This window comes from Osmia lignaria, chromosome 8 (genome assembly GCF_051020975.1).
Source record: "Osmia lignaria lignaria isolate PbOS001 chromosome 8, iyOsmLign1, whole genome shotgun sequence".
Taxonomy (NCBI): domain Eukaryota; kingdom Metazoa; phylum Arthropoda; class Insecta; order Hymenoptera; family Megachilidae; genus Osmia; species Osmia lignaria.
The window spans coordinates 3,815,282-3,826,989 of record NC_135039.1 but is presented as its reverse complement, the minus strand read 5'-3'; the positions used below and the strand labels follow the sequence as shown (position 1 = coordinate 3,826,989).

Below are 11,708 nucleotides of genomic sequence, written 5' to 3'. Positions count from 1 at the left end.
GACAGGTCTGATAGCTTTCCTGAAACTGCCGGAAAATTGCAATTCGTTTAGGGCTGCTATTTATAAAAGAAATCACACCTGAAGCAATTTGAAACATTCCTCTGGAAGTGTAGCGCAAGCAGCGCTCGTTGCCAAAGCTACCGAATGACACACGCAAGGGAGTGTAATTACATTACCGTTTTTTTCTAGCAATTTCGTTTTAAAAGAAGAATTCCTCACTGTAATTACAAAAGCATTATCGCAACTAAGGGCCGCGATATTTTGCAGCGGAATTTGCATTTTCAGCATTTGATTTTCGAAAGATTTGAAAATCTTTCCCGCTGAACAATCGCTGCCGTCCAGATGAATTAGTTGCTATAACTCTGTACGGACTACGAAATTACATGGCTCCACATACCTCACCGCAAAGGTAAGCCATTTATCATTAGTCGAGTCGGACGTTTCGTCCTCGTGTATAGAACATTTCGCGTTACGAATGCTATCTACAATGCGTTCGGGAAACCGAACGCATAAAACATTATTAATTATCTAAGTACATTTTGTACGGCATACTCTCATTCTCTGTAACACCACTGGCTCTTTTCCTAAAGCCATGCATAAGAGCAAGAAAATCTGATGCGATGGATAATGCAACATTATGTTCCGCGAAGAATGCGGCATACTTAATTTCCGCGATCTTGACTTTGTCTTCAAGAGACAACGAAGGAACTTCACTTTGTTTTACTATCTCACATCCTAATTCCTTTGATGCAGAATTTCCTACACTTAAATCTATCCTATCCACGCTACTTGAAATATTACTATTATGGAGCATTTGCTCCATATTAGGTACATGCACCTGTCTCGAAATGCTTTCTTATTTCTGAAAGGCCGCAATCGAAGATTTTGTTGCAAGCCTTACAGAAAAATTTCGATTCATCGAAAGAAACTAGTTCCAACCATACCTTTAAAGAATCATCACTGTCCAACCAGTGCAGCTGAAATTTCCTATTATTTTTTTTGGCGGGTCTGCAATCCATTGTTGATACAATTACACCTGTTTTATGTTCACTGTTCAATATATATATATATATTAAACGATTTTACGCCACACAAACGCACTATACAACACGAAAACTCGTAACCGACGGAAATTGTTAAATGTTTTGTAGGCAAAATGGCAGTTTCGTGATCGGTCTCTTTGCTCGCTTTCTAAGACATTTCCCGCGAATTGGAGTTCATTAACGACCATTGTTATTCTCCCACCCGTCATGTTAAGCCGATCACGTTGGCAACGATGATCGCGCAACCTCTGTTGGTATACACCCCCCCGCGCGTAGAATCCTTAACGGTCGCTGATCTCTCTCAGATTTGTTTGGAACTTTGCAGATATGCAGAATGCTGGAAAACGTGGGACAAGTATATTTTGTAATTGTCCGTATAGATATATATATATATGTGTGTATTCCTTTCAGAGAATAATTAAAAGTATAAAGATATATAATTTAACGTGTTTCTCACATAAAGGTTTCTACATTGACGTGTCGAATACGAGCCAATAGTGTATTAGATCGTATTTTCAACTATTCTCTGTTATTCGTTGAGGCGACGAAAATACATAAAAACGAATCGGCTCGAACTCGCCTCGGCGATGTATAATTTGACCTTAAGACGTGAAAATGAGATAGATTCGTTTCAAAAAGATGCCGCGAGTAAATAAAAGTTACCGTTGATATACAATAGTTTCAGTAATTATCGACTGATCCTTGTGAGGTGCCGCTTTTCGTGGCATCTTTTCAAAGTGCTACCGGTTCAGTTTTTTTATTGTGCTATGCCAACGGGATGTCAAGCCGTTCATTCGCGACCTACGTCAGGCCCGGTTTTCGTACCCGACACTGCAGTCCCTGGGACTGCGCACTATCCGCGCTCGGATTGGTCGGTGTCTTTTGTTATTAACTCGAGAACCAAGCCTTAACCAACATTTTGGCAATGGAAAAGTTGTTTAGAATCAACTTAACAATCATCCCTCTTCGGCTGTCGAACTAAATATGATAGGTTTCATCGCGAACGATATATTCCTTGCAGAGTAACATGAAGGCATAGATTTGTTGCTATAACAGTAGTTATTAACAAATTCCATAAGCTTTTACAAGTGGGATCATTGCGAAATGTGAAAGGTTCCATCGCAATCGGTACATTCCCTGCAGCATAAATGCAGTATTACGTTTTTTGCGATAAAAGTCATTAGGAATGGAAAAATACAAAATATTTTTTTTACGGGACCAATCGGGCGATATACTTTACAAGATGCAAATGGTTTCGTTCCGATTGGTCGATCCGTCTCGGCGTAATCGGTGAACATAATTAAAAAAAAAAAAAAAGAATATATATATATATATACACACATCGAATTGAGTATCCTCCTGCTTTTCGAAATCGGATAAAAATTGGTTAGGTAAAATTGTAAGGATATAAAGAAATTTCAATCTTTAACGGTTTGATAGTTTTATTTCTTATTCCTTACAACTATTATAATTTTAATCTCTGAATGGTTATTACAATGAAAGATGGATTAGATACAATTTGATTCCTCAGTTAATTTGTTATATACATATCAGGTTTCTTGCAACTATTGCAACTAGTCCGCGCTTATACGATATTGCATATTTTACTTTCCTATAATACAAGAAGGAAACAAAACTATAATATAGTGATTATCATAATACAATAGAAAATGTTAAGCTTGCTATAAACCTTAGTAAATATAATGCAAATTATGTCGTGTTTGGTCTTATTTTAATCAGAAGAACCTTACAATTACATTGGTAAAAGTTTCATTTAGCAAAACTGAAAAATAAAAAAGTTATGGTTGAATTCATATTGTCTCACTCAAATGTTTTTTCTCGGGCTCTTTAATTCTCGGACCTCTTTCTCTTTCGTTATTTGTCCTTTTCTACGTTCGCCAGCATTGAAGAACTCGCTCGAGCTATGTGGTTCTGCCAGCGTCACATTTTCGTTACCTATTCATCGAATATTTGGGCGTAATGCAAAATCAAAAGAGTCCAGTATAATACCACATTCTATGCTGAAAAAATATACTAAGTTATTTGTCTAAAAAAATGTTAGGAAATCTGACAACAGATTTTTTTTCGGGCCGCTTTTCTTAAGTAATCAGCATTTTACCAGTCTCCTGTATAGAATCGTATGTATTAGTTTGTAGCAGAATAACTTAACATTTCGCATAATAGAAATAATTAGATCGTACAAATAAAATAGGAACCAAATTTCAACCACATGGGTTATGCCGATATCCAATAGATCAGCGAGGTTAAGCCTACGTTGACTGCGGTTCACAGAAAGATGGTTGAACGCCCGCTTTGCTGTGGTTTGTTTTATATTAGCAAAGCAAGCCGAAGAGAAAAAAAAACGGCACCTCCCCTTAACAAAAAAAAAAGGGAAAGGAAAATAAAATTAAATTGAGTTGGATGATTATTAAATCTTCGAGGAAGATTGAAGTATGGTGGGGTGTGAGAAATGTGATTGAAATTTGGTCGCTAAGAAATCGGACTTAAAATACTTCCAGATTTACGAAGAGAGAAGAGAGAAAATTAAATTAAATATAATGTATACTATCCTGAAAACAGAAAAAAACGTATCAGTTCTGGAGGTCCGACTTTTTATAAAACAAAATTTTATTTTTTATGTATCTTATACATTTATGAATAAATGTATGTAGATATGTGATACGTACAGAAGTTCTATTTTCAATTAAATGTTACTTCAACTATGTATTACAATACTTAAAGGCGAATATATTGCGTAGGAAAATTGGTTAGGTTAGGGTTAGGTTAGTTTATAAATAAATCTATAATCTTTTCAGGTTTGCTTCTTTTATTTATTTTTTATTTTTGAAAGATACAAAGATACTGCAATTGTATTTGTTCGCGTCGCGCGATTGCATGCTTGCTCGAGCGGTTAGCTTTAAATTTGGCGCTGCGCTAGGGTGTGCGGTTGGACGATGTCACGCGGTCCTGCGCAGGCGCGAGCGGCGGGTCGGTGGCCCAGGACCGGGCCCGCGCATTGAACCGTGATCGGTCAATTTGTGCGGGTGCTTTTGCCAGAGTTTTTCCGAGTTTTTGATTTTGCCAAAGGATGAATTGTGTTTTGGATCTTGGACTGGTGGTGTTCGTTGACGGGCGCTGTGGCTGTCGGGCGTGTGTCCTATTTTGTTGAAGCACTAGGTGCTGTCATTTATCTGCACGGCCGGGCGATCTTGTGGGTGGTTCAAACGGCTACCTGTGCGCGTTGTTGAACGGCCCAGTTCGGCGATCGGTTGATTCTGCCCACCTGGCTAGCCGTGCGTGGTGCGTTTTTACGGCCACTTTGTCCTCTTTGCCGGGACGCCCCCTGTGATCAGGGTTTGTTGTTTTTTGGTAAGGACCACGACGATTTGTTGCGACGTCGGCGAGACACCATCCGATACGATTGGTAAGAGAGCTCTCGATTGTGTGAGTATATAACAGTTTGAATGATTATGCAAGTGCATGTTAGCTTTAATCTCTATTATTATTGTATTACACGATTTTCATTTTTATAATCTATTTGTATTATTTTATGTATATATATTCTTTTAGTAATTTGTTTGCTGGGACCAGGCTTTTTCCCCACTTTCGACTGGGGTTTTTTACAGTCGGTACCCGTAGAGTAGAGTCAGCTAGGTTTTTTGAGATATTAAAGTTATTTTTCTTTTTAAACATATATAATTTGTTTTATTTATTTACCGGCGACGCCAATTCCACCTCATGTCCTTCCTCATTCTATGTTACTCCGAATAGTCAGAACAGTATTGTTCAAATAATATTCAGTTGTTACGTTGCGCGACGCGAGGCGATCGCGCAACGTAAAATGAAAAGAATTAGAAATATAAATTTATTATTCTTATTTCTGGGCGATGAGAAAGGTATCGCTGCCACCAGTTTTGACCGCGTATGACGCGGAAGCGTCCTCTACGGTCAGAACAAATTAAAAGACGGAAATTTAGATATTAGATAATTCCGTTGGGTTCGTCAGTGTTCTGGGTCCCATACGGGTCCCTCCTTGAAACGCTGTGTTGGCGTGCGTGGATTTGAAATGTGAATGATACAGGAATGGAAATCGAAAGAAATGTTAATACCGTTTAATGTGCAAAAGAAAATAAATTTAATTCAAGACTATTGAGCTGAATTCCAAGTAACTATTGAATGAATACTGATAAATTCTATTAAATACTGATAATTACTGTTAAATGAATTCAAATTGGAACAATACTGGTTTACAAGGGTTATGATGCTTAATCTATGATTGGTATAAATATGATTTGATTTTGCCTTTGATTTACAATGCGACTTTCTAATATAGTTAGAACGAATTGTAGTTGAAATTTTAATGTTAGACGACTGGCTCGACCAAATAGGTAGTTGAAACGTTGGCGGCGTATATCCGCCAGGTAACGACCTGAATGAAGAGGCTCTTACAACCCCCGAAAGGGCTTTACAGGTCGTCCCTGATAAAATATCGAAGTCGAAACAATCGTCACACACAAAAATCGCGATGGATGAAAATTCGAAATATTAATATAACGTATAATTTATGGTTCGGTACCTGAACGTGAAAAACGAGACGATCTAAAATGAAGAGACTCTTATAACCCGTAGGCTTAAGGGGGTATTCTAGTCTAGAGGCTCGATTTTGAGGTGATTTTACGGTCGTAATAAAACAAAAACAGTAAATATTTCTATTATCAATTTTTTTATCAGTTTTTTATTGATACTTGAAAAGTATAAAAATATATAATAGTTAAAAAAAAATTCAAAATTGAAGTCGGTAGAGGCCGGCAAAGTGGGGACTCAAAAAAAAAGGGTGTCTTCTGGTTGACGAGATTCCAACCCTCCTGGTGATCTGAAACATAAAATGAAGGTTAATTTCTATTAAACAAGGATGTAGAATTATCTGGACGTAGCCGATTTGAAAAAAAAATTTTTTGCACAAAATGGCGTCTTTTTGAAAGAAAGTCATTTGTTTGCATCCTTTTTTCAATTTTGGGAATGTTTTAAATATAGTAAAAGAAAAAAATTCCAAAAACCCCTACGTGGAGATAATTTTGATAGTATTAAGAAAGTCTGTATCAAATTTCAAGTAAATCGGTGCATTAGAACTTGAGATATCTTGTCAACCGTATCGAAAAAAGTAGTTTCGAGAAAAACCCATTTAAAGTTTGCAGTCTCATTTCGGGCAGTCTGAGTGGTTCAATGGTATGTTATACTTACATTTTTTCAATCAGCCATCCCTGCCTCATACAATGTTCCTTCCTCCACCTCAAAAGCTACATTTTTAGCAGATCTTTCAGCCATACGAGCAGTTCTGCCTTCTTTGGAAGCTTCGGAAGCTCGTATCTCGGAGCGGTTGATACGCCGTTGATCTCATTTGCTGGCGAATGCATGGCTTTCAGGTCCAATTTTTATTGACATTGTATCCAGAATTTTTAAAACCGGTAAAAAACCTTCATTAAAAATACAGACAGCAATGTGGTTTGCTATTTCGATGGTGTCACTTCCAGCATGTATATGTTTAGGTGCAAAAGTCCAGATAAGCGAGTTGAACGATTCATTATTATTCTGTGTTTCTGAACCTAAACATCTTGTCAGTAAGTTTTCCGAGGACAAGTTCTCGTATATTGGCTTTATCAGTTCCAATACTTTTTCACTCAATGGTGGATTCTCGTGAACAAAGTCTTGCAGAATACCCTCAGAAACAGCTTTTTGCCATTTACACCAGCTTGACTCACCAGGTGGACAATACTTATGCTGTGGATTTTCATCAGTTGAACTTTTATGGTAATAAGTGGCCCACACCTCGTTCCTCATATCATCAACAGATTCAGGATTTCGGCGAATAGCTAAACCATAATATAAGCTCAATTCATCGATTAGCTTGTCTGTTAATTTTCCAGGGCCTTTACCACCAATACCTTTATTGTCTTTTTTAATTTTTCGTAACCTGGCACCCATCCTTTTCTGGACATGTCCAACACACTCTTTTTTAATCACTACAGGATCACCATGATACGGGTCTATATCGATAATGCCCTTGAATGTTTTTGCGTCACCATCTCCGATGTATTTAGCATATTTGGCATGATGTTTTTCCACTGACCGTTCGAACATCTCGATTACGGCGTCGACCTCCATTTTCCCGGGACTTCCTCTGTGATTAATAGTGCAAGAATCTTCGTGTTCTTCGTACCAATCATTGTAAGCTGCGACATCCTCATTTTTCTTATGCCTCCACAAATTACAGCCTTGACAAAAGCTTGATTTTAAAACTGTATCAATCACTTTCTTGCTGTATTTGCCTACAAGCGTGGTTACTCCGAACAGTGAGCTGAAACCTCGTTTCTTCCAAGTGCCATCACCAGAGACAGTTAGATGTGTAGGGTCAGTATTAGGTTCAGAGGCTTCTGTTAGCTCTTTTTCTTCTGCAACGGCTTTTGAAATTATGTGTTCATAAACTGCACGTGAAGCTATCTGCAAATTTTCCAGGCAACTGTAGTATGTATTAATTGCTAACCCTTGGCATATATCCATCATGCTGCAAAATATGTTGATGCCTTCCCTTCCTACACCTAAAAGTCTCATTACTACGACGATTCTGCGATTGATTTCGAAAGCTTTATTGATGAAAGGTGATGAATTGATGTATTGTACACCGTCACAACTGCACTGCACTGCAATTTTAGATCCTAGCCCACGAGGAGCAGTTCGGAAAAATTTAATGTTTTTCTTGCACTCAGCACAAATAATTAACGCAGACAATGCCGTGAATACCGAAAAAAATTCAAGAATACAATAACCGTAATTATTTTCTATTATAATTTCATCATCTTTTGAGCTTTTTAATTTCGCTGCTGAAGCACTCGTGGAACTTGTATCTTGCTCCATAGAATAACGATTCCGTGGGGCTTTTCTTTTTCTTTGTCTATCTGGACGGAAATTACTTCCTCTTTTACTTTTTTTATCCATTTTATATTAAAAATTTGAATTTAACACTGGAAAAATACACAGTACACAGGGAACGTGGCTTGTCGATTGAGTTTCGGAGCAGAGACCGGATTCGAATGTTGCTCCGAATCTTGGGTAAGGCTCTTATATGGCCTGTTGCGGGGGGGTGTGTTTGTTTTAGGGAAAACGACAGTTGAAATTCGCACTGATGGCCAGCGCACGTGCCTGGTGGATCAGGTTACTATCCGAGCAAATTAAATTTCTGAGAATTGAGTGAAAAAAAAGGAATACATGTCTGGTGGCCGTTTAGCCGTTACTCCGGAACCGATAGGTCTATTTTTGGATTCAACAGGACTAAACATAAAATATGAGAACATAATCAACAAAATAGGTCACAATAGGCTTACAGATCCTTCGAGATGCTCGTTTGTCAGGTATATATAGAAAACAAAAGAATTTATACTACCTTCTTTACATTCAGATAGCTGGATACCTATCGCTACTATTGATTCGTTTCCGCCGGACCGGTTTAGTTGGCGCGTCACAAAATTAACTATAACTCCGAAAATAATTCGAATTTCCGTAAATCCTCTTAGAGGCTTATTCTTAAAGGTCTAAACTTTGGAAATATGAAAACAACAAAAAATCGATTTTTTCGAAATTCTAGACTAGAATACCCCCTTAATAGATCGCCCGTTTTGCCTTGTTGAAAATAAATCACAATGCCGTGCTCGACAAATTAGTACTGAACAGGCTTACCGTGAGAATGTAGAGTATGATATACGATAAAATCGTTTTGAAATTCGCTGGAAGATCGTTGAAAATCGCTGTGAGATCTGGAACACCAAGAAAGATGAGAGAACTGATGTCGCACTAGCACTTGTTGCGCACCTGTTTGCAGTTTATTGCAAATAAGAAATTAAATAAGACGTTACACAAGACGATTACAATTTTCGGAAATAGAATAATTAACGCGAATGAATTTAATACGAAATTACGCGATCAAACGGATTAAAAAGAAAGAGAAAAGATAGAAATTTAATAGTATGAAAATGGCTTAACATGCGCGTCTCTGATTCCTTGCTATGTATTTGGAATTGCACCCTCGCGACACTCTGCCTACGATTAGGACTTGCCGCGCAGTTAAATTACTCAAAGTACAAAAAGCAACTCTATCTCAAAACGCACGGGCTCCCGTCACGACATACTCAATTGTTGGAAGAAGAGTGATCAGAATCGATCGCGATCCTGGCCGGAAGGGCCCGTCGCGAGGACGATGTCCTGCGTGGGGACATTTCGACAAATCATAGCGCGGAACGACAGCGTCGCGTGCATCGCTATTGGCTAAAGGCGCGTGCTGGCTAAATTCCTCTAGATCATACTTTCTCTCTCTTCTGGTGTTTTATCTCTGTCTAACGGCTTTTTGGTGTGCCTACGCCGTAGAATTTCTGGAATGTTCCATTCTCATCGATAATTCCAATATTAGATATAAAATGATGCGAATGTCAACTAATAGTTTAAATCAGAATTATTGAACAATAAATATTGTACTATTATATATGAATAATGGATCGGCGATCACGAGGTTCCCTAATTAGCAGTTGGCTTGTCCATAATCATTTGTTCGTAGATATTTGATTCGCAACACGAATTGCGCTGGTACGCACGTTGTAAGACATTCGTTGTTTAAATGCAGTTTCCAATTATTCAATATCTTTCTAGTCATTACTTATTAAGTCGAATATTCGTTATTACATTTGTAACGTAGTTAGTTCAAGAACGTTTTTGCTATTTGAAAATTACCGTTGGGTCTTGGTTTCAGGCAAATTCTCGGAATTCGATACAAAGGCTTTTATTGCCCCGTTCGACCCTTCGCCTCTAAACAGTCCTCGAACGCTTGCTAACGCTTGCTTGCGAGGGTTCTCATTCCTCACTCTTTCGTTCAAACAAATATTCAATACGCTAGTTTATCTCACGTTTTCATTCCAGCATTCAACCCATGCATACGATCGGGTTAGGGACCGACTGGTGCCCACGCGTGAGAAAGAGGAGAGTATCGGTTGTAATTTAGGAGATAAATTGATCTTTACGGTTTTGCGCAGTTACCCTGAGGAAACCCCTACAATGCGAAGCACTGGCTAACTGCGCAGCGAACGCTGTTTATGATACTTATCCTCGGTCAAACCGAGTTTTTCTATCTCGAATTCTGTTACTACGCAGTTGAGCACGACGATAGTTTCAAGGAGGGGTAATAACTAAAGAAAAGAATTGAGAAATGTAAACAGAATTAAGGATAGAAAAGACAAAATAGAATAATTATAAGCTCAAACTCTTTCCTGTGCATTTTTCACATGAAGAAGACTCTCACAACCCGAAGGCTTGATGGAAAAGCACAGAGTTGAGGAGAAAATCGAAATTATGTAGAAGTGATTTATCCCCCTCACGCCCCTTACATGAGGAGACTCCTACAACCCGAAGGCTTGATAAGGGAACGTGAGGTGGACTTTGTAAAATTTTCCAGACATGACACAGTATATATCGTGTGATGTTTGATAACCTTTACAGCTGACCCACGTACGGACGATGTTTGATGGTCTTCTTCCATCCTATACATAAAAAAAATACAATTTAAATCGCGAATATAATGATATATAATACAAATATATAGATTCCTATATACTTATCTTTTTTTCGTGATGTTACAATGCATCTTCGTTTCTTTACTTCTCACGAGGAAAGGTTCCACGTGTTTTGTTCAGTTGTTAATGCAACTTTGCCACCTTACTATGGTTCATCCAGCTGAACACGTTTGCACCCCATTATGGGGGAAAGCAGGTAATTGTTAAGAGGTATTGACAATTGAAGTTAGTTACTCGTTACATTCGAAAGTAAAATGCACTCATACATACAAACGGTTATCTCCGTGGTCAGACACATGATTGCAAATCCGAAGATCCTCGGTTCCATATGCCCGCCCCCCTCGAATTCGTTGTTGATAGGTACTTTAACACGTTGAGCGCGGTGTCGATCCCTGGGGACCGACTATGAACTTTCCATTTGGCCGGCGTCGGTCAGTATTAAAGTTAGAAAATAAATGTAGTAATTTTAATGAAATTTATTAAAACACTTTAAAGGGCTATACTAGTGTAACACTTTTGAAAAATCGATATTTTTTTTTGCATTTTTTGAAAGTCTATACTCTCTAGAATATCATATTAAAATTTTAAGGTCAAATCTGAAATAGTTTAGGAATGGCAGCGTTCTAAAGAGTAACTGCTGGCATGTTAGAAACGCGTTTACTGCAGATGGGTCGGGTTTTTATCCGACTTCGAAAAGAAGGGGGATACTCGATTCGATGTGTATTTTTTTTGCCATGTTCACCGATTACGCCGAGACGGATGGACCAATCGAAACGAAACCTTTTGCATCTGGTAGAGTATGTCTCCCGATTGGTCCCGTTAAAAAAACATTTTGTATTTTTTCATTCCAAACGGTTTTTATTGCAAAAAAATCTACTATTTCATGCACGTTCGGCGTATGTAACGTTATGGATATAACGTTTGTTTCGATGATTTGTTTCCTGCACTCCCACCCCAAAAATACCCTAACTTAACCTAACTTTCAATCCGGTTTCTATACTTGATGTCACGAGAGTCCATAACTGCGAAAAGACCAGTTTTCGTTCTTTTCTGC

At 38.2% G+C, this 11,708-nt stretch overlaps 1 protein-coding gene across 1 annotated transcript; it reads right to left on the bottom strand.

The window, feature by feature from the left end:
* Positions 1–5,693: 5,693 nt before the first annotated feature.
* On the bottom strand, positions 5,694–8,334 carry LOC143305567 (uncharacterized). The gene is made up of 2 exons (XM_076689657.1): positions 6,285–8,334; positions 5,694–5,916 (listed from the first exon to the last, which is right to left on the bottom strand). The coding sequence occupies exon 1, from the start codon at positions 8,034–8,036 to the stop codon at positions 6,438–6,440; it is 1,599 nt and encodes a 532-aa protein (XP_076545772.1). The 5' UTR covers positions 8,037–8,334; the 3' UTR covers positions 5,694–5,916; positions 6,285–6,437.
* Positions 8,335–11,708: the final 3,374 nt, after the last annotated feature.

What these genes read in the sequence shown, in the direction of transcription:
- LOC143305567 (XM_076689657.1), bottom strand. Translation starts at nt 8,036, where the DNA reads ATGGATAAAAAAAGTAAAAGAGGAAGTAATTTCCGTCCAGATAGACAA.